Here is a 24,405-nt window from a genome sequence, read left to right on the forward strand (position 1 = left end):
TTGATAGTAGGATGAGAGCGTGCTAAAATCATATGGTCATATTGAAAGAATGGGTGGAATTAGGGTGGTGGATAGATTACATATGTAAGGGAGTCTGGAGGTGGAGGAGGCGTGATAGACAAAGAGGTGGATGGATATGATAAATGAGTGTGTGAGAAAAGGAGGGGATCGAGTTGGTTAGATAAAGTATGTGCAAAGCACATGGCAGTGGTTTGACATCCCATCTTGAGTCAACGTTTAATCTTGTAAGGTGTACAGTAAGTGAAACTCATCCGTACCATAAGTTAAAGAAGCGTAGCCTACAAACAAGACTAAAAGAGCTGATGTTCAGGCTTGGGAGGTGGAGCCAGGATTTCGCATGCTTGAATGAAATATAATGGCTGTGTGACCCATTTCACGGGTGTGCTGTTAATACGAGTAGTTCTCTCATTTTCGTTCTTTCTCATTCCATATTCTGAATCCCAAGTTTTTCGCTGGGTAAACAAAAGGGTCAGGATGTTGATGATTATGATGATAATTAAGAAGTATACTTCATATGCTGGCAAAGACTATATATGCTGAAGTAGTTGTGTGTGAACCAATGAAATAGCTTTGAGCTCATTTCTGTCATTCGAATTTTCCCGCGAATCAATATTTTTGTACGATAGTTGCTGATATAAAATAATATTTGCAGTAAGAGGTGCATAAATAGTTGAGATTAATTAATGTTTTTGTTCGATTATAATTGGTATTCGCGTTAATTGTTTTGTAATGCATTGTTTATTGAGGTTGCATAGAGATGAACGAGTTGCGCACGCGTCACTTTGTTTATACTCGACGCCATTGCTCTGAGTAGTCACGTATCTTACCTCTGTTGTGTGTAGTTCTGACGGTGAATCTTAATTGCACGGTAAGCAAGGTTCGGTCAAAGGTCATGGGATCGACCGAGACAGAAATGAAGATTGATATGAGGACAGACTTCGGAGAGGGCGATGCGGACGAGGTGGGTGGGACTGCGAACACCAGCCGAGGTTCCGGTGAGTTACGAGGCAACAATAATGTCGTGACACTGGCGAAGGTCATACACATATGTATAGGGCCTACCTTACACAGCGTTTTGTTCTTTAACAATTTGTCGGGATGAAAATTTATTTCTCGCTTTGTTGGTAAATGGTAGTGGAAAAAGTAATTGCTACCGTAAAACTACCAGGTCGGCATATGTTACGAGCGGAACATTGTTTTGTATTAACGCTGTGGATTTTTCGGTTCTCCAAATTTTGTAGGTATTTGTAGCCACCATCGAAAGATTGGTAAAGTGTGTTAATACTGAATCATTATTAACTGACAGTACTAATTAACCAACGGTACCAGATATTACTCTCTTCGTGTTTCCATTGGTTAGGTAGATTTACTAATAGGTTCCCAGTTGAGTCATAGGACACATTCACAATGCATGAAGAAACCTAGCAAGAATAAATGGTGTTTACTTGGGAAAATAATAATGAACAGGTGCCTTATCCAAAAATATTTTAAAAATTGCCATCTACAGTAAAATTAAGTACGGTAAAAAAGATTTAATTGGTAAGGTATTTTTCTGCTTTACCTATCTTACAGAAAAAGTTTTGTCCATTTTGCTGTTTTGAACAATCATGGAATTTTGATATTTCCTCTTGGTGGTGTATGTACCATATCTCATCTTCAACCCTTTTTCTTATGGAAATTTTTGCCGCAGACGAACATTAAGAAATATCCATTGTAATGTATATGAAATGATGTTTTGGTCTGTCACCATGTTGGACAGATGATGTCTATATTCCACCATGATGGTTAGATTGTCTGGGTAGGCCACCAAGTTTGTACACACAGTGCAGTCAGAACTCACTATACAATAGGGTTATGTCAAGTGAAAATCTATTGCATAACATTTTATCATAATATCTATCTATAGCCAGATGCCATTATCCCATAAGGGTTTGCCGTCCGTGAGTTACCACAGTGCTTTTTTGGGGAGGGGCACTAACCCTCTGCCAACCCACTTGTTGACACGTAGGGGACGACTGGATTGGTTTCATGGTTACCACCCAGCATTTACAATGGTTGCGTGGGTAACAGGATACCATTAGGCTTGTCACTCATTTGTAAAGCCACCTGAAAAGGAAAGAGGAATAGCTGATATAAAGTGACAGGAGGGATGAGAGAAATAGGAAGAGAGGAGAGCAGACACAGAAAAAGAATGATTAAGGTCAAGGAAGAAGTAGGCAGCACTACATCAGTTGAGTGGGTGATGGTTGCCATCTTATACCACCTAAGGAATTTGATAATGTTATATATTTAATGAAACTTATTCAAAGAAAGAAAAAAAAAATCCACTTAAGTTAGTTAATAGTATAGGGTAAAAGTTCCACCAGTTGGAAATACTGTAGTCTTTAGAAGCTGGAGGATTGTCTGGTCCTAATATTTTTGTTGAAGCAGTGTTTTTCATGAAGGGCATTTATTTTAATATCATACAACCTAGGTGCCAACATGTATAAACAAGCGCTATTATATGAAGTTTTAAGGATTTTTTGCCTGACTGCTATGTTACTGGCAACTCTGATTTACAAATGATAAAGTGTCAGTGCAGATATGGTGCAAAACAATTTGACGCCACGGACAGTGGACTTGGGAGATGTTTGATGATTTTTCCCTTGTTGTCAAACATGCTTACATATGTCATAGATAGGTTTCTTATGACAATTTATGGTTGATATTGATAATGGATGCATGTTCAGATGATACTCAGTTAATTTTCCAAGTACTACACAAGCCATATTGATCATTTCGGATATCTTCATACACCTCCTGCATGATACTTATTTTTATTGTGTGTACAACATTGGCTGTATATAAGGAGGGGAACTTGTCTTCAGGTACCATCAGCAACTAAAGGAATGGGACATGGTCAAGAAAAGCTAAGAAAGAAAAAAAGGAAGTTCTCAGACCTGAACTGTGCACCTGGAGCAAACTCAATTTTAACATGGCAAGAAGTTTATAATTGAAGACTAAGGAAGTGGTCCATTATTGGTAAAAATGAAGCCTCAGTCAATGAAACAATGCTTCATTATTGCCCCAGCAGTGAAATTTTATAACTGGCGAGGACCACTAATCCTGCATGATTACTTGCTCATTTTTGTAGACCATGGCAGGGATGCACAAAACTCCGTCGGATGGCAGCCTTAAGGCTGGCCTCATATGAAATATTAAAGGCGGCCCTACGGCTGCCTCTAAGGCTCATGCACGACGACCCCTTGCCTTGTCTTAAGGCTGACTTAACTTTTGTGCACTGGCCTTAGCTAAGGCTAGCCTTAACTGTAGGGAATGTTTTGGGGGAAATCTCGTGCGTCAGCTGAGACTCTTCCGACCAATCAGACAGCAGAACCAGAAACACTGGGCCAATCACAGAGCTTCATGAATCAGCTGGGGGTGAGAGGCGAGAGTGAGTGTTTGTATTACCGGCAAAGTGGGAAACCGTCACATAGAATGCCTAGGTAAACTATTTAATGCTAAAATTTGAAGACAAGGTCTAAGAAAATCATCTGTACACATTTCCTTGGTATTCTGTAGATTATCGTGTTTGTTTTAGGCAAAGTGAGAAACGACCAAACTGTAGCAAACCGGTAAATGTGAAATAAGTCATTTCAGTATGTTAGGCTAATTTAGACTGTGGTTAGGTTAGGCTGGGATAGTCTAGGCTTCATTCAAATTCGATATAGGTAGGTTAGGTTTCGTTAATTTAGGTATATGCCTAACATAGCGCTTTTCTAAATTAGCCTAACCTAACTTAAACTTAACCTAGATTATCCCACCCTAACCCCCTGTTGTTTATTATACTTTGCCATAAAAATGCTGGACATTTGACAGAATACCTAGGCATTCTATTAAAATCCCTGGGTAAAATGTATAAAGTCAGGATGAAATAAGCTTATTACATACCTTACCAAAAAATGCTAGACATTCTGTCGAATACCTGGGCATTCTATACAATACCTTATTTTCATACAGTGCCGGTAATATTTACACAACAGTCAAGGATAAGCACATGAAGTACCAGTAATTAATTGAAAACAATGTCGGGTGCAATGTAAAGCTCTCCAGCATTACACCCACACAACCTTTTAAACATTAGTAAGATGGGAGGGTTTAGGAGTAAAGAAACAAAATAGCAATATGAATGGGAACTTATTATGTTTGTCATGTTTTACCTAACCATTGTCTGACTTCACACAAAGTAATCAGCAACCACAGTTACCTAGCAGAAAACTGTCACCATAGACACCTTGGTTCACATCTCTGGTGGAGGTTAGAATTAGCCCAGATATAGGCAGCGTGATTGCTGCCAGGATATCTGTAATTACAGCTCAGTATCATTTTGTTGCTGTCACAACTTGCACATCGAGTGAATGGAACCCATTGCAACTGACAAATACATGTTCTTTGTAATCTGGGGCCTTAATTGGTATGAGGGTTCAATCCATTGCTCCAAGCACTTTAGGAAGTTAACAATGAAGAATTATCACCAACCCATAATACGGCTGCATGGCAAAGCAGAAGTAGAGGGAAAATAAAGACCATAAGAAACATACAAACATCAAGAAAAGGGGGTAGGACAGAAGACAAAAGAGGACAGTTAGGAATGAAGGACTGAAGACAAAAAAGCTCCTCCTTAGTTGCCCTTTACAAGCAGGGATACTGGGGATGTGTTCTTTCCCTCCCTTCTCATGGGGAACCCAAGCACTTTAGAAAAATTATTTATTCTGTGGAAACCCTCTAGTCTCTGTCCTTCTCAGCAAAGCACTGGGCATCTTAATTTTTCCGTCATTTCCTGTATAAAGCATCTGTCACACGTGATATCACTTTGGATATACTTGTTGACTGATGAATACCACTCTCGAACAACACTCTGAAAATTCCCCTGGGTTGCCAAAAATTGTTGCGTAGGCAAGAATGGCATGGGAGTGTAGCGTGACACTCCCAGTATGATGCTCAAGCTCTGTTAAACGAAGGAATTTGCTCCTGGGGAGGCGATATTGTCTCAATGCATGTTCATCATTTACGTTATGGGGGTTCAGTGGATCCAGGAAACCTCCATTCCCTTCGCAAAGCACGATCTAGTTCATAGGCAACCATTAACTCCATACCGAGATAAACAATAACAAGTTTGGTCCGGTTTGTGCTATAGAGAATATCATATCAGAGTTACTTTATTTACGGGTCTCAATACGGTAAGGCTGCTCCGACCGAGCCTCAGTGGCTGAGGCGGCCTTACTGAGGCTTACCCTCCTGTAGGTGCTTTATGCATGCGCCTTAGCGACCTACTGCCTTAAACTACCCGACTTAAGGCCGTTGTAGCCTTAAGGCCATTTGTGCATCCGGGCCCATATTCAGTGCAATAAGTCCAGGTAAGATGAAATCATTCCTCAATCCATCATCCTCTTTTTTTATTTTATTTTTATTTTTTATTTTTTTAAGTACCTCATCAAGAATGTAGGGGCCTAGGGCTAGGCTGCTTAGTCCTAACTTTTAAGTCAAGGGTGACCAGTCCCTCTAACCCCTGAGTGGCACTGTCTTCGATAGGCACTGGGATGTAAACACTTACGGGCTCAGTCTGGTGTAAGCACTTTAACTGAGTCACTTGGTGTCATTTGGTGACGGGCAACCTCCGCTACCTAGTAGTATAATAACTACCGGTAGGTTTTTGCTAATCCAAATTGCCATTTTTTGCTCCAGGTAAGATGAAATCATTCCTCAGTCCATCATCCAGTCCTTTTTGTACCCCATCAAGAGTGTAGGGACCTGGGGCTAGGCTGCTCAGTCCTGACGTACCGGTAACCCAAGGGTGACCGGCCTCCCTTAATTCTTGAGTGGCATTGTGAGCTGTAAACTCCAATAAACACTTGGATGTAAACCCTTATGAGCACTGTAACTCAGTCACGAGGTGTCATTTGGTGACAGGCAACCACCACTATCTAATAGTGTAATAACTAGATTTTTCTATCTATCTATCTATACTAAAGTGAAAATTTACAAGTCCATGGTTAGACCCATTTTAATTTACGGGCATGAATCATGGTACAGTACAATTGCAACAGATCAGAAAATATTAGGATTTGAGAATAAAATACTGAGAAGGATTCTTGGGGTAAAGTGGCAAGACAGAGTTACAAATGAAAGAGTAAGGGATATTATGAGAGTGGAACCAGTTAATGAATATGTGAGACTGTCTCGCTGGAAGTGGCTGGGGCACATATACAGAAAAGAAGGTTGTTTAATACAGGATGTGCCAGAGTGGATTGCTAGAGGAAGAAGAGGTAGAGGTAGGCCGAGGGAAACCTGGTTGAGGACAATGAAAAAAGAAGCAGGAGAGGAGTGTTGGCGGGACCTGAAGGAGATGGCAAGAGACAAATGTTGGTGGAGAGAGTTCATTGAGACCCTGTGCATCCCGTGGGGTGCCACAGGAAATGATTGATCTATCTATTGCCAGATGCCTCAATCCCGTTTGGGGTGGCCACAAACAAATCGCCTCCACGTCATCCTGTCCCCCGCCATTTCACTGCCCTGCTCCCAACTCACACCCCCCTCTCTCATATACCTCTCCACCCCATCCCTCCATCTCATCCTCGGCCTCCCCCTAGATTTTTGCTAATCCAAATTGCCATTTTTACTACAAAACCCCTTTATAGAACTGTGTTCCTTTTTTTTCTTTTTTAATAATAACTACCAAACTGGCAGACAAGAAAGCCCAGTCAAGCCCCTGGAAGTGTGTTTATGCTGTCTTGTGTGCATGGTACCCTGTAATTGAATCATTACAGTATTCCTATTTATGTAAGAATGACCCTTAATGGCCATGTCATAATCCTGTGTAATCCTTGTGTTCTTGAGTATCATCCAAATTGTGTTGCAGATGTTGTGCTTCTTTATGCATATAATTATCCTGGAGAGTGGTCAAAACCGTTGGCTCAGACCACCTCTCAGTCGTCCTCACTATCAAAACCAGAATCATCCCAGCTGGCCACAGACACACATACACTAATTATAAGAGAGCCAACTAGGAGGCCTTCACAACTGAAACAGAACAACACTTTGAAACAATAAACAGTACACCCATCACAAACATCAGCACTGCTGTGCACACTTTCAATACAATTATTCAAAATGCAGACAAAAGACGCATCCCTAGGGGCAACAGAAAGAGAGACAATCCCAGCGTCACACCAGACATTGAAGGCTTTATCAGTCAATGCAACACACTGCAACACTCCCTGACACCTCATACACAAGACACTGTACAACAAGTACAAGCGCCCAACATTTAGGTAAACAATAAAATATGAGGGCAGCAAATGCTGAATTGGAAAAATCATCTTCAGACACTTTGATCACAAACAAACACCAGCAAACTCTACAAAACACTAAACAGCAACACTATACAATCATACCCTGCCATCACAACAGCAGACACTATACCCTCAAACAAACAACAAGCAAACACTCTCATCAGTCACTTCTCACACGTCAGTCATTTAAACCTCCATTGTGACGACCAGCGTGTCATCTGACACAAGAGACAGTTCCCCGCAGACCTAGACTTTGCACCCTTTACTTACAACCAGACGAAGCACATCATTAGCAGCCTTAAGCACTCATCTGTCTGTGACCCAGACAACATAAGCAACATACACCTTAAATATCTTGGACCACAAGACATACAAGCACATACCAACATCAAACCACAGCTACTCACACAACATAGTATGCTGCATCTGGAAGTGTGGTACTGCCATCATTATCCCCAAAATTCAACAAAGACCCCACCTTGCCTTCCTCAAACCGCCCCATCACACTCTTTGCATGCTCTCCAAAGTCACTGGATGACTAGTATTACAATTAGTAACACCTCACATCCCCCTAGCCCCATCACAGCCTGGTTTTGGGCTGCTACACTCTACAAACACTCTTCTTGCAGACCTAACACAAAGAGTTTTTGATGTCATCAGTTCAGCTAGACCACCACTCAGAACACTCCTAGTCACACTAGACACTAGCAGAGATTTTCATGCCATCCCCAGCCATAACCTCACAAATAAAATATTCAACACAAACATGCACAATAACACAAAGAGATGGCTGGTAAACTATTTAGCAGCCAGATGTGCACGTGTAACATTTGCCGGTCAGTCATCAGACATCAGAGACTTCACAAACGGAGTCTCCCAAGGATCTAGTTTGTCCCCTACACTCTTTAACCTATACATGCATGACATACCCACACATCACACACCACAGATACACATAGCTTCCTCTGCAGATGACCTAACATTTACATGTACAGTACTTTACATACCAAAAATGCAAACAGCTGCACACATCCCCCAACCTTAGCTCAACACACTATACTAATGGTTCACCACAAACAGACTCAATATAGGCCGAACCATATCTATTGTGATGTTTCACTCAAACTGGACAACAGAACGTAGTCACATTCCACACCTCATCATAAACAACACCCCCCTGCCACACACACACACACACACACACACACACACACACACACACACACACACACACACACACACACAATCCTCGGTGTAACAAACAGTACATCAATATCATTTAAACAACACTTCACAAATATTAAAAATAAATTAACACCAAGACTCAGTGCCCTGAGGTCACCTTCCCTTACAACATTTGGACACAACAAAGAAACCACCACCACCACAGTATACAAACAGTATGTATGTTCAGTGATGAACTATGCAAGCTCTGCTTGGGCTTTTAACCTCACTAAAACACACTACAATACCCTTCAGACTACACAGAACAAGGCCCTAAAAATAAACACTGGCTGCACGGCTACTACACCTACAGACCACCTACACCAAGAAACCAAAGTCCTCAAAGTCGAGGATCAACTAGACATGAAAGTCACACAAATTCTGCACAAACCCACACCATCCACTACACTCAATGGCAGCACATCCACACACCAAGGAACATGAAAACAACACCCAGCATATGATACCATACACATATACTGTCATCTCTCCCTCCTTGCCCATCTCAAACCAGCTTCCAGAAGCATATCCATGCTCAGATCACTCATCGCTTCATTCAGTCACTCAGAGACATCTCACAGCTGCATGCACGGCCTCCTAATTTCCACCCTTCTGATTCTTACCTCCCTCGTGAGGACAGGGTCCACCTGGCCAGGTTGAGATGTGGGCATCATCCAGCCCTCTTTAGTTATCAGAAGAGGCTGAATGACTCAGTCGCTGATGCCTGGCCAGAATGGAACACAGCATCCCATACTGTTAAGCCTATTATGGAAGGCTGCATTGTTCTCAATCGCCCGCATCAACAACACAACATATACTCCTTGAGAGGCCTGTGGGAAAGCCTGGCCTCAGCTGTGGCCTTCCATAGGGACTTGGGGCTGTTCAGCCAGACTGCCTAGGGAATATCTATCTATCTATCTATTGCCAGACACCATAATCCTGTAAGGGGTGGCCATTTGACTTTGAGTTATTGGTTTTATGGGGAGGGGCACTAATCTTCCACCAACCCACTTGTTGACACGTAGGGAGCATGTATGGGTTGGTTATATGGTTGCCACCCAGTGTTGTAAATGGTTTCTTGGCTTCCAGGAAGCCATTTGGCTTGTCACTTAGTGTAAAGCCACCTGTAAAAGAAAGAAGAGCAATAAGAAGTGACAGGAAAGATGGAAGATTTAGGAAGAGAGGAGGGCAGGCACAGAAAAAGAATGATAACGGCCAAGGAAGAAGTAGGCAGCACTACATCAAGTGAGTGGATGATGGTTGCCACCACCTACTAGCTATTACTGCCCTGTACAGTATGGCCACTGGGTGCAACCTCATAAAGCTGGGGTGTTATGCAAGTTTAGTTTGTTTTTCTTGGCTGCTGCTGTTATATCCATGTTTCACTTTTAGAAATAAGAATTACCACTGACAGTCATACACTGATCTCTTATAACATAATACTTGCATTCTAACCTTGACAACTTTGTTCAGAACAAGCATCACTCTCCCGCAGTTCTTAACTCTAAAGTACTGTTACTAATTATCCCCATATTCGCATCAGGTTCACTGATAACGTACTCCAGTATTTATATTTTATAATTTTCACAACTTGACATCCTCCTCCTTCATTAGCGCAGCACAGTTAACAGGACAGAAGCTTATTGCCAGTTTTCTCCCTCCACTTTCAGACTAGCCCATTTCCTCATGTCCCTATCATTACTTTCATACCTTAAACTACTCCTATCAGCAGCTATTCCATAGCTGTATACAGTACTTAACAGCCAGACTTTACCATACGGTATGTTTCAAGCCATCGTATGGTTGTAATTGTTATTTAACTGGCCCACTGCTAGATACAGATAACATTTTTGGTACAGTACCATATTTGGATTCATCCACCAGCCCGTTTCTGCTTCTTGGGAGAGAACTGCTGTAAAAAGGTTAGAATGGAATGGAATTATGTAAGTGCTGTCTGTCATATCAGCACTGAAAGTTAACTTTCCCCCCCCCCCCACAGGCAACGGAGATATTGGACGACAAAATGGTCACAGAGATGGGGTTGGGGGCGCAATGCTAGGGGATGAAAATGGAGAAGGCAGTTTGGCCCTGTCTCGCAAACGTAATGCCTCAGAAGACATGGAGATTTCTGTTGATCAACCAGGTGAGACTCAAGCTACTTGCTCATCTTGTGTGTGTGTGTGTGTGTGTGTGTGTGTGTGTGTACTTTTTTCTTAACTGTTATTTGTAACTGTAATAATTCCCTTGGCTGTGGTATTTATGTAATAAGTTAGGTACCTTGAATTTAAACACAGTATCTTATGTCTTTTGCCCCGTAACACTGTGTTATTTTACTAATTTTTTTTATCTCTTGCAACCTTTTAGACATTACAGTGTATAGGAATCCATAGCTATTAATCTGAGTTGTTTGGCCATCCATGGTATATGTTAAGCCTAATTTAGTTTAAGCCAGTGGGGGGAAAAAATGGTCATTAAAGTATTCAGGTGTTAACTTGTTTGTAGGGCCACTGTACAGTAGTTTTTTGTATAGTACATCCCCTGGAGAACTGAAGTAAAGTACGAGTTAAACATATCACTCAAGCAGTGGTAACATTTTATTTTTATTTACGTTTTTTTTTTTTTTTTTCCTGATTGCTGTTGACACCTGAGATGTGATAAAGGTACTACTAGTTGCCACATCAAGCACAGTGGATAGTGAGGGGGCTGTCTTGACATTAAATTCCTGAAGTTTAGTGTTATAGTTCTGCAGTGTTGGAGAATGTTGTAAGAAACCTTGCCATAGTTTCTTGATAATGTGGAGAAGACTGCATCTGGTGGGTATATTTGAAAAAGTATTCACAACCAGTTTGAAATGGATGTTAATGTACTCTACTCATATGTGACCTTTCTGATTGACTAAAATAATTGACTTCAAAGATACTGTAAGTGAGCAATCACCCACCCCATCTCCATCACACAGTCTCCAACACCCTATGCCCCATTAAGCCAAAGAAAGAAGAGGATCTCACTGGAACCTAGTAACAAAACCCTATTTGAGTCATATTTTTCACGGAGGGTAAGGTTGGATCTCAACTCATCACAGGCACACACTGCCTAGGCAACAAGACAAGACAGTCAGACCCTGGAAATCATTACGCTCTTCTATTTTTTCTTGCTTCCAATGGATTGCACAAGAGAAGGGCCTTGTAGATTAGTGACAGAGTCCATTGGTCATACCATTTTGAATGGAATGGAAGCCACACATGAGTAACGGACACAAATCTGATTTTCAAGATTCTAACCCCACTGCAAGTTACGTTCCCTTTTATCTTTACATATTAACCCATGCACCCAGGGTGGGGATGGACATCACAGTTATACTGTACGCATTCCCTCTCCTATCATTCCTCTTGGTATGGACTAAACCAGTGAAGAGTACAGATGACCTGTTTTGCCTCTCATATGTCTCGGAGAACCTTTGGTTTCCAGTATTGCAATTTTTTGCCACTAAGTAGCTGGAAGTTACTACACTTTAGCTTGTTACCACAGCAAGGTGACGAAAGATCCAGACTTTCGTAGTGTCTGCAGACAAATGAAGTTTTCCGTTGTGGTCTTACTTTTTGCAGTACTGTACTACTTTCAATAAAGAAAAACAGTTTAAAATTGAGTGAAAATCACAGATATGCCCACTGTTTAAGGGTTAAGATATTGAGGGAAATGGGAGGTGGGGTCTCTTGAGAGGAGTAGCACATGATGCACTTAAGCTGATGAGCTTGTTTGTAAGTTCCATACCATGTCTGATTATAGTTGTTTGGGATAGTCATGAACACCCCAGTGTGGAACATAAATACTCCTCTTCCTGCTTGTCAGAGTTTGATGGTTGTGACACTGGCATTTAGGAGTGAAATAATAAGCTTTTACTTGATGAGAAGCCCATTCCATTTCTGGTAGATCAGGGAGATTCTGATCAATATTCTTACCAAGTGGGGTCCACTTATCTTGCCCATTGCTCCTCTTCATAAAATTGAGGAGCTTCAGATGGCACGATAGTATGTAAGGCAGCAGCAGCATCACTCTATGTTGGAGATAAATATATCGCAACCATTGCCTGCCAGGCACAGCATTTGTTATTATTTTTACGGAACTTCTAAACCAACTTATGGCTTAATATGAAAGCTTAGAGAATTTTCAGCTCCTCTTGAGATGGTCTCCTCACTAGCTGCTGCAATTGACATTGTGGCAAGTCTATTCATTTCCTTGAGTTCCTCTGTGACTTCATAACAAAGGAATTTGATAAAAAATAATATATTAGAATAACTGCAATGCCCTTATATGTTTAGGTACAGGTATACCCCAGTTTAACAATGCAATTAGTTAAGTAAAAACCCATCGTTAGGTGGGGAATCGTATCTCAGGGTAGATTTAACACGTAAAGTATGGAGATGCGTTTTTGAGCCTTTGGTTTCCCTCCCAACTAAGTCCTAAACCCAGCCAAGTGAGTCCAAAAACAAGTTTAAAACCAATCTAAATGGCCTAACAGTAAAGAAGCTACCTAAGCCTAACACCTGTAAATAACTCACTAAAACCAACAAATAAAATATGAAAATTTTCAAATATAAATCTGGAAAAATCAGGCTTAGTAAACTGTGCCCCAAAATGACAGTGTGCACCCCACCTATGGCTAAAACACATTAGTATGTCTGAAAACAGTTTATACATCAACCTAAACACAATTTTAGTTTAAAATATCATCGAAATCAGTACGGTAAAAAAAATAAAAACCTGTTGTTAAAATGGGGTTTAGCCATCATTAGGCTGGGTATGGTGGTATTCCTACCCACATGGTTAAACTGGGATATTGTATATCGAGGTATACTTGTACTTTCTTCCACAGGTACAGTATTGTAATATCCAAGACTAGGTCATGTAGCTAGTAATCTGTTAGCCTTTAGAAAAAGCAAAAAATTTGAATGCCAAATTTGTTATACTGGATCATGAAAGCAGTCATTAGGAAAGAGGATGATTTTATATAATTTAGGAATATAATTGAGATGTGGCAGTTTGTCCAGGATTATTTTCATCTCGTAACCCTTGAAGATCAGTTGACATGCATTTAGTTTTGGCCAACAACTGACAGTTTTATTCAGCTTAGGTTAGAATCTTAAACTTAAGAGTTCAGAATGCAGTTATGGCTGTTAATATTATTCTGATAGGTATGTTGGAATTTCATTCTTCCAACTCGAAGTGAACAATGTTGGCATCAGGAGATTTTTTTTTTTTTTTTTTTTTTTTTTTTTTTTTTTTGGTATCACAGTTCATATTCAAGGATATGGAAGTTTCATGGTTTTGACTGAGATGTAAAAAAATTTGAGGACTATGCATAAGTAATACTGTACACTTGGCATGAAAAGTTCTGGCATCCCTCCTGCTTCTCTCTCTGTGGTCTTTGAACTCATGGTTGTGAATCTGCAACAACCATCAGTAATCTGTGGCCAAATAAAGTGTTGGTTGCTGTTGTTTTGTTACACTGATTTTCACAGTCCATGGATAGAGATATAGGAGAGGTGACATATCTAAATATATATATATATTCTGTGCTTGTATAATGCATACACAGTGTTAGTATTATATAGATAGCAAATGGCATAAAAGGAGTTGAATGTAGAGTGAAATAGTGTATGTGTTTTTTTCCTGAAACATATCGAGTTTTTATGGAATTATTCATCAACAGATCAAGATTTGGATGGTCATTACTTTTCCAGAAAATATCATACACTTCCTTTAATAGAGCTATACCTAGTAAATAGTTAACTGTTATATCCATTTACAGTATGCAGTATTAGAGGGTGATACTTGAAATTACTGATCCAAGAGTAAAAATATATCCTGATGTTTTTATTTTATTGGAAATAAGTGCAATTAATTATTCACACCACTTAGGTATGAGTGAGGATGGTCACTCTCATCTTAAATGTCAGGACCAACTTGCCTAACCCCAGGCTCCTATGTTCCTTATGGGACAACACTGGAGTAGGTGATGAATGTATGACTTGAGATTGTTGAAGGTTGTTTGGGAATATGCAGTTTAAAATTAAATTGCTGGTAATGAAAAATCAGAATAGGTGCTTTGATGCTGCAACTCTGTAGTTATAAATACTTGATTTATTAGTTTATGTATGATCTTTTCCACTGCACTGTTAATACTTACCATACTTTGATGATTTGCCATTTCTAGATCCTACCAGTCCGTTTTTCAGTGTTGGAAATAATTACTGTTGTGATAATTTGCACTCCACCTCACATTGTGTTTACTTAGTGATATCTTAAGAATTGTCATTGTTAGATGAAACAGGATTAATAAGAATATAAATTGCAGCACTCCCAGTGAGCATTGCATTTAATAGTGATTACTATGACACATTAAATTTCCTTTCTGCATCCCATCTAACCTCATCTGTAGGTGGGAATAAGGATTAGGATGATGAATAAACGTACTCCAGGGCATTTAATGAAAATTAAGAAGGAAAAAAATACTGTTCACCTTCAGTATAGGCAATCACAAATTTATGTCATCCCTAAGAAAATTATAAATATTTTTGAGATTAATTATTCACTAATGTTAGTGCCTTCTTAAAATTACTGCAAACTTGTATTCTAGATCAGTAGCATACCTGATCTGGACGGCTGAACAGTTATTCCTTATATGACCATTGTAACCAGAGGTTTTGTTCTTAATTTGTCTTGAAGGCAAAGAAATGCATGTGCTGTTATGTACAGTTTATTTATGCATAGACTGGTAATGACTGGAAGTGTGGTACAGGAACTTCATCTGTGGAATAAGTTTATGGTAGCCCATTTAGTGGATGGATAAAAATTTGCTTTCAATGTACATACTCTGCTGATGAACAGTACAGTAACCCCCCCCCTCTCTCCCTCTGTCTTTCTCTCTCTCTCACACACACACACACACACACACACACACACACACACACACACACACACACACACCGATAAGATTAAATAACACCTGTCAAGTGTGAGTTTGTTGTTTTTGCCTGTTGAGTTGCTGTTGTCTTTTGTATCATGCTGCTGTATACAATAAGCTCTTGTATGCAAAAAATGTTGGTATTTTTCATGTCTAGTCTGGATATATAGTATGTATTATATAAATTTGTGCAGATTTTTTGTTGGGCTTAATTCTGTACTTCAGTTTATTGCATACAGTCATGCCTCACTGTATGATGAGGTTACATGAAGTGAAAATGCATCGCATAACAATTAATTGTATGGCAAGGTTAATATAATGGGTTCAGTGGGGATAGGGAGGGGGTCTATGACCACGTAAGCTGTATTTTTAATAAAAAAAAAAATAAATGCCATCGTTGCCTTCATTAGCAACACGCTTTCCACAAGGGGTCACATCTTTATCAGACATTATTTCCAGGTCATAAGTTTCAATATTTCACACACACAAAGATCACTATGTTTAATATCGCACACCATACTATTTGTTATGCACTTGCACTGTTATTTGGCGATAGCAGTGGTGTTTCACTAGCCTTTGAGTCATAAAATGGAAGGAAAGGGAGACGATCACAGAGAATGTAGGCAAAACACTAGACAGCCATCTTGGCTCAAGCAGCTGATTGGGAGGCATTCCTTTACTGAATTTGAGATCATTTCACCATTGTTATAGCAAAACTGTGTATAACGTTTAGTTCATAATTTTGGCAATTTATCACAGAATGAGTAATGTATAGCTAGGCCTGACTGTATTGTGTAAACTTTTCTTCCTCTGATTTACAGCTGTAATCATGAGTGACAAGTTAAACTGTTGGTAATATAGTATATTATTATTATTATTTTTTTTTTTATTATTTTTTTTTTTTTAATGTAGGATCATCTGCATGATGCAGTTGCTGAACTAGCATTATTTTTGTTGATTAAACTCGTTTTTTCACATCTTGATACCATTACAAGCTGATATCGTAAGAGTAAGTATTTAAAACTTCTTACTTTTTTTTTTTTTTTTTTTTTTAATACAATCTTGGATGTTTGGCAGGTTCGAGACATTTTTAAATTCATAAATTAGGATAAGAAGGACACCCCTCATATATAGTGAACTTTCAGAAATAGCGACCCACCCCTCCCCCCCAATTAGTTCATTACATTGAGGTTTTATTGTGTGTGTGTGTATATATATATATATATATATATATATATTATGTAGAGTAACCTCACCACAAGGGACTTCACAAGATCGGAATTTGCTTTCTTCGGAGTCGAGGAGCTGATCAGAATTATTTCTTATGTATCGGGAGAACTCCGAAAAACCTAGAAGCGGTCTGAACTGCCTAACCTCAGGCTGGGGCGGCCATATTGTCTGCGCAGTTTGTGTGTTCGTGCATCGGTTGGTGGTGGGATGACGCCGTCACTATTGTTCCCCCATTCTGTGGCCTCAGTCTGGCCCATGCTATTTCCACCCCACATCATTTCCTGGAAGTCCCTGATATACTGCCTGAGGGTGATGAGTGTTAAGTGGAATATACAAAGTGAACATCTTTAGTTTGTTAGATCTTAAATAATATGATGCATAAAATGTACAAGGCAGTATTTGAAAAGTGTCTGAAATTAAATTGTACCAATAAAGTACTTTCTAAATGCTAAAAAATTAGAAATGGGGTCTGCATTAATATTAATACACAGTCAATACACCTAGTATTAATCATACGGCGAACGGTTTGTGTGTTTGTGCATCGGTTGGTGGCAGGCTGGCGACGTCACTATTGTCCCGCCGTGTTGTGCTTCAGTCGACCCACATCATTTCCCCCCACATCATTTCCCCGGACATCCCTGATAAACTGCTCGAGGGTGACGAGTGGTAAGTGAAATATGGTATACAGACAGAATGAACATCTTTAGTTTATAAGATCGCAAAAAAATAAGGTGTATAAAGTGCATAGTACAGTATTTGAATAGTGCTTAAAATTAAGTACACCACGTGACATGCAAGGTACAAGCTGCACTTCCAATTCCCATCCATGATTTAGCTCCAGCTAGTGAAGACAATCAGGAGGATGATTTGCTGTTCCTTGACAATGACCCTGAAGAAAATGGTTAAAGATTTCTAAGGATTTGCTCTAAATGATCCTTCACCAGGTGCTGAATGATGATAAACACTCGGCAAGGTTGGGGGGATAGAGTAGGGTGAGCCAAGTGAGTCAGAGTGGTCACGTAATATATTTTTTTATTGCTGTACTTTTGAGTTGGGTTAGGTGAAAATGAGAGGGCAAAAGAAGGAGTGTGTGTTGTTGTGAGTAAAAGATGGAAGAAGAACATAAGAGAGTATGGATCAGTTGCATCTAGGATTGTGTGGGTACGATTGAAAGTTGGAATACAAATGTGGGCGATTGTGTGTGTGTGTATGCGCCAACGCAAGATCGTGCGAGCAGACTGAGAGAAGAGTTCTGGACAAATGTGGAAGTGTGCATGGAAAAGTTTGGAAGGAATGAGAGAGTGTTTTTGATCAGTGATATGAATGGTAAAGTAGGGAATGTGGAGGTGGATGGAATAGTTGGTGAGTGGGGTGTGCCTGCTGAGATAGATGAGAATGGCAGTGCATCAGTGGACATTTGTGCTGGGAGGGGGTTGGTGATAGCCAATACCCTCTTCAGGCACATAATGATCCACAGGTATACATGGCGATTGATGAGAAGGGTGGGTGGTGAACTGAATGAAAGGAAGGCAATGATTGATTATGTGTGTGTGGATGAAAGGATGCGAAGATGTGTAATGGATGCAAGAGCTTATAGAGGTTGGGGGAGTGGACTTTCGGACCACTACTTGATGGTGGCCAGAATCATGATCCAAGTAGGATGGAGAAATAGAAGAAGGGAAGGACGGGAGGAAGGAGTAGTAGCAAGGAGAGTGGAAAGGTTACAAGAGGATGAGAAAAAGGCAGAATATAAGAGAGAAGTGGAGGAACGATTGGGTAAATATGAATTGGAGCAGATGGGGGATGTGGAAGATGTGTACAGGATATTCACAGAAGAAATATGTGCAGCATGTGATGTGGTGTGTGGGGTGAAGAGAAGACAGAGGGAGGTGGAAGGAACAGCATGGTGGAATGAAGAGGTGAGACAGGCTGTGGCACAAAAGAAGAAAGCATACAATGAATGGATGAGAAATAGGGGTGTGGAAGAAGCTGAGAGGTGGAAGAGAGAGAGATATATAGAAAGGAAGAGACAGGTGGAAAGATTAGTAAGAGAGAGTAAGAAGAGAATGAATGAGGAACTTGGAAGGAATTTGAGTGGAAAGTGGAGGGACTGTAAGAAAATGTTCTGGAAGGAGGTGAAGAGAGTAAGACAGGGTGGCAGTGAAGTTAGCGGGGGAGTGAAAGATAAAAATGGTAGATTACTTATGGAGAAAGGAGAAAAAGTGAGCAGATGGAGAGAACACTTTAATGAATTGTTGAACATAGAGGATGGAAGTAGTGCGAGTATAAGTGGTTGGGGAATGGCTGGGGGGAGGGAGGTGAGAAGACATGAAGAAATTAGTAGGACAGAAGTTGTGGAAGCAATGAAGCTAGTCAAATTGGGGAAAGCCCCAGGAATTGATGGAGTGTGTGGTGAAATGTTGAAGCATGGGGGAGAGATAGTAGTAGAATGAATGTGGAAGATGTGGAGATTGGCTTGGGAGAAAGGTAGAGTCCCGGAGGATTGGAAGTCAGGTATAATTATTCCCATGTACAAAGGAAAAGGGGAAAAAGAAGTGTGTGGTAATCATAGGGGCATTTGTCTTCTTAGTGTAATAGGAAAAGTGTATGGTAGGATACTTATTGACAGAGTTAGGGAAATATCAGAGGAATTAGTTGGATAAGAACAGGGAGGCCTTAGGAAGGGGAGAGGTTGTGTAGATCAGATATTCATTCTTAGATCTTTAGTGGAGAAGTTCCTAGAGAAAGGAAAGAAGTTGTATGTGGCTTTCATGGATTTGGAGAAAGCATATGACAGGGTGGATAGACAACGATTGTGGAAAGTATTAAGAATATATGGAGTAGATGGGAAGTTGTCGAATGCTGTGAAGAGTATGCATAAGGGTGCTAAGGCTTCAGTGCGTGTGGATGGTGAACTGTGTGAATTTTCTCTTTGAAGGTTGGGTTGAAGCAGGGATGTGTCATGTCTCCATGGTTGTTCAATCTATTCATGGATGGGGTAATAAAAGTGGTACAAGGTAGGGCAGTGGATGTTGGAGTGGCCCTGGTGAGAGAGGGTAGTGTTTATAAACTTCCTGTACTGTTGTTTGCAGATGATACTGTGTTGTTAAGTGAGGGTGAAGGGGAGCTGCAAGGCTTGGTGGATGAGTTTGGGAGAGTGTGTAAGAAACGGAATCTAAAGGTGAATGTAGGGATGAGTAAAGTGATGGTCTTTGAGAGAGGTGAAGTCAGTGAATATACAGTGAGGTTGGATGGTGAGGAAATGGAAAATGTGAGTACGTTTAAGTACTTGGGTATTGTGATGAGTAAGGATGGAAGTTTGGAGGATGAAGTGCTTGAAAGGGTACAACAAGGAAGAAAGGTTGCTGGTTCCTTGAAAGCAGTGATAAGAAACAGGGAAATGAGCATGGAAGTGAAAAAGTTACTACATGATAGTATTGTGTTACCAGCTCTAACGTATGGAAGTGACGCTTGGATGTTGTTGAAAGGACACAAGTCAAGAGTGAGAGCAGTGGAAATGAGTTATTTGAGAGTAGCCTGTGGAGTCACATGGAGAGAGAGGCTGACAAATGAGGATATAAAGGAGAATTGTGGTGTGGATGTGGATGTGATAGGAAGTTTTAGGAGGAACACACTGAGGTGGTTTGGCCATGTGGAGAGGATGGATGGTGAAAGACTGATGAGGAGAATGTATGTGAGTGAGGTGGAGGGGGGGAGAGGAATGGGGAGGCCGAGGATGAGATGGAGGGATGGAGTGGAGAGGTATATGAGAGAGGGGGTTGCGAGTTAGGAGCAGGGCAGTGAAATGGCGGGGGACAGGGCAATGTGGAGGCGATTTGTTTGTGGCCACCCTGTACGGGATTGAGGCATCTGTCAATAGATAGATAGATAGAGTTTTATTATTTCCAAGCCTTGCCTAAGTTTTACTGTTATGCAATAAATTATTTATAGTGGCATTTGGGAAAAGTGGCAAACAGGATATTGCCACAAGTTAGAAGGAATTGGTGGGGGTGAAGTACGATAGTGGCCATGATGCTTTTCACGTCTGAAAATATCTTCCTGTATGTGTTACATATGGCCTTTTACAAGTCTAAACCTTGCAAAAATTATACTGTGTTATGCAATAACGTATTGATATTGGCATTTGAGAAAAGACACAAATGGGATATTGCCCTAAGTTAGAAGGAAGTGGTGGGGTGAAGCAGGATTGTTGCCATAATGCTTTTCATGTATGAAAATATCTCAGCAGGGGGAAGTCCATATGTTGCTTTTATCGGAGTTTTGCTTTTTTCTAAATGACTTGGGCCCCAATCAGTCTGTTCTAGTGAGGTTTTGCTGTATAGTGCTTGCCCAGATGTACACCTAAGTTCTGTAGTGAGTTTCAACCAGCTTAACTTTGATTAACCCCTAGAATACACATTTATTTTTTTCTCTTATGGCTATCTCAGACCAAGCACAAAATGAAAATTGAAATTGCTGGAGTATAGTGCAGCCTTGTTATGCGGTAAGGTTGTGTCAAGTGAAGACCTATTGCATAATGAATTATCGCATAACGAGGTCAATATAAAATGGGGTTAGGGAGGGTGACCTCAATCTTGAAGTCTAAAATGATGTAAAAACCTTTGCCACCCACCTGAAATTTGTCATATGCCGGTATGAGGCGTCACCAAGGGTCCCCCCCCCCCCACAGGATGAGGGACAGTTGGAAGGCTTGGATGACCACTCAGAACAAAAAGATATGGTAACACTTCACTCAGTATCACAAACTGCACCGTTTGTTGAGTACTTGCACTGTTCTTCGGCGATAGCAGTGGTGTTTCAGTAGCCTTTCATGCACAAAATAAAATGAAAGGCAACGATCACAGCCAATGTGAACACTGGGAGGGGATCTTGGCTCACTCATCTGTGTAGAGGCCTGTTATGGAGATTATGATTATGTAAGGTTGACTGTTTCCATGTCACATGTTTCAGTATTTCACATACAAAACATCTCACTTCACTTAATATTGCAAACTGCACAATTTGTTAAGCACTTGCATTCGTTTTTGGCAATAACAGTGGTGTTCCAGTGTTCTTTCATGCACAAAATAAAACAAAAGGCAACAATCACAGCTAGTGTGAACACTGGGCGGGCATCTTTGCTCAATCAGCTGTGTAGAGGCCTAGAAAGGGGATGATAGTTACATAAGGTTGACACAATTCCCAAGTCACAAGTTTATCACACACAAAAGAGTATAATTTCACTTAATATTGCACATTGCATTACAGTATTTGTGAAGCACTTGCATTGCTATTTGGTGATAACAGTTGCATTTCAGTGGCCTCTCATGCACAAAGTAGAACAAAAGGCAATGATCACAGCCAAGGTAAACACTGGCAGTTATTTTGGCTTTTGTGTGTCACTGCGTCCGCGCGAGATTCTTGGAGGCGGCCATCAAAAATATTGTATCAAAATTGCAATTTAAAATTTATCGGTGTACTAAGACAAAGTATAACTTTTTAATTATTGTAGCGATTTATCACATGATGGGGCATCGTATAATGAGGCTGCACTGTATAAAGGAAGTAAATACATGAAATGCTTAAGTTTTGTAGTGAGTTTCTACCGACTTAACTTCATGATTAACATCTCTAATGCTTATTTACTTTTTTCTCTTATGCCATTCACAGATGAAATCAGAATGAAAATTGAAATTCTATCTGTCTATCTGTCTATTTCCAGACGCCATAATCCCGTAAGGGGTGGCCATTTGACTTTGAGTTATTTGTTTTATGGGGAGGGGCACTAACCCTCCACCAACCTACTTGCTGACACGTAGGGAGCAAGTATGGTTTGGTTATATGGTTACCACTCAGCGTTGTAAATGATTTCTTGGCATACAGGGAACCATTTGGCTTGTCATGCATTGTAAAGCTACCTGTAAAGGAAAGAGAAGCAATAAGAAGTGACAGAAAGATGGGAGAAATAGGAAGAGAGGAGGGCAGGCACAGAAAAAGAATGATAAAGGCTAAGGAAGAAGTAGGCAGCACTACATCGAGTGAGTGGATGATGGTCACCACCACCTACCACTAAAAATTGAAATTGCTGAGTATAAAGGAGATAGATACATATCATTTGTATCGTTTATAAAGGCTCCAACATCCTTACTTGCATCGGCCTCGGTCAGCTAATAGTGGCTGTCCACACTGCTAGGTCTCAGGCTGCCTCCCTATTCAGTCCTTTATCCCTGAGGTCACACTCAGTGACTTGGTCCCAAGTTTTTTTTTTGGTCTTCATCTTGCAACCCTTTCCTTAGCATTCACACTTCTCACCTTCTGCACCCAGTTAGTCATCCTCCATTTCTCAACATGCCCAAACCATCTCAGTCTGTGCCTCCTCATCACAACACCAATACGTTCCAGTCCCATCCTTCCCCTCAACTTTTCAGTCATAATCCTAGCCCCCAACCCCCCGGCCTCGCATTGGAGGATGATACACATCCATCTAATCATTGCCATTTCTTAATGTTTGAGCTCATGAATGATTTTTTATTCTTTGCATTATTGCTATGATTAACGGTATGTAAAGCGGTAGATGGGGACGCCCACCATCCAATCACTTGATGTACAGGTAGTGCAGCTGTTGGGTGTCTGCCCTTTCCTCTCTTCTTTCCCTCCTTCCTCTTCTGTCTTTATTTCCTTCATTCTTTCCTTTTCCTTCTCCCATTGCGTGACTTTACACTTCCTCTTTTATCTTTCTTTCCTTCATTCTTTCCTCTTCCTTTTGCCAATGGGTGACTTTACAGTGAGTGACAAACCAATTGGTTTCCTGTACTCCAGGAAGCCATGTACTATGGTGGGTGGTAATCATATAACAAAATTATGGTGCCTGGTGGTTTAGTGGGTAATGAAGGCACTCTAGTCGGATTGAGCCTGTGCAGGTTTATATCCAAGGGGTGGTTGGGGTTTATTGCTCACATAATGCCATTCAGGGATGAGTGACGCTGGTCACACTTATCTTACATGTCAGGACCAATATGCCTACCCCTGAGCTTGTGCTCTTCTCCTGGGGCAACATCTGATTGGATGATGGATGGAACTGTAACAAAAGAAATTAAGGAGTGACCTATGTTAAAGTGGACTGAATACTTGTAAGTGGAAAGTACAATGTAAGTAAAGCAGTGTAATAAGAGTGGGTATGGTGTTCTGTCATTATTAAGGTATTCAGTGTGAATGAGAAATCAAATGTTTCTTCAGAATATGATGTGTATGCCTTTTGTGGATTTGTTGAGCTGTTGGAACTTTGGGGGAACCTAGGAAGGGTAGAGGGAATGCTTCAGATGGGGAGGGACAGCACTGTAATACTCATGTCACTCTCATCATCATCCCTTTTCCTTACCTCATATTTTAGCTTTTTTACTGTCTGGTACTATACTTCATCCACCTCAATGTGGCAGAGATATTTGTCATTTTGCTGCTTATTTCCCGTGGCCCATTGATGGAATAAGACATTGGTATAGCTATGCATCCTTTATATAGCACTTTTTCATGATAGCTCCATTTTCTCTCATTAATCACTTGATCTATCTGTCTATCTATTGCCAGACTCCTCAATCCCGATTGGGGTGGCCACAAACAAATTGCCTCCACGTCGCC

The 24,405-nt window shown here is 40.6% G+C and overlaps 1 protein-coding gene across 1 annotated transcript in view; it reads left to right on the forward strand.

The window, feature by feature from the left end:
• Adar (Adenosine deaminase acting on RNA) overlaps window positions 1-24,405 on the forward strand; it is a 439,541-nt gene that overhangs the window by 246,400 nt on the left and 168,736 nt on the right. The window contains exon 2 of the mRNA XM_080285009.1: window positions 10,576-10,719. Coding sequence (XP_080141135.1) covers window positions 10,576-10,719 — 144 coding nt within the window. The remainder of the gene's footprint in view (window positions 1-10,575; window positions 10,720-24,405) is intronic.

The sequence above is a fragment of the Coenobita brevimanus genome, chromosome 103 (genome assembly GCF_032717465.1).
Source record: "Coenobita brevimanus isolate Jiangsu-jjx chromosome 103, ASM3271746v2, whole genome shotgun sequence".
In the NCBI taxonomy this organism is placed as follows: domain Eukaryota; kingdom Metazoa; phylum Arthropoda; class Malacostraca; order Decapoda; family Coenobitidae; genus Coenobita; species Coenobita brevimanus.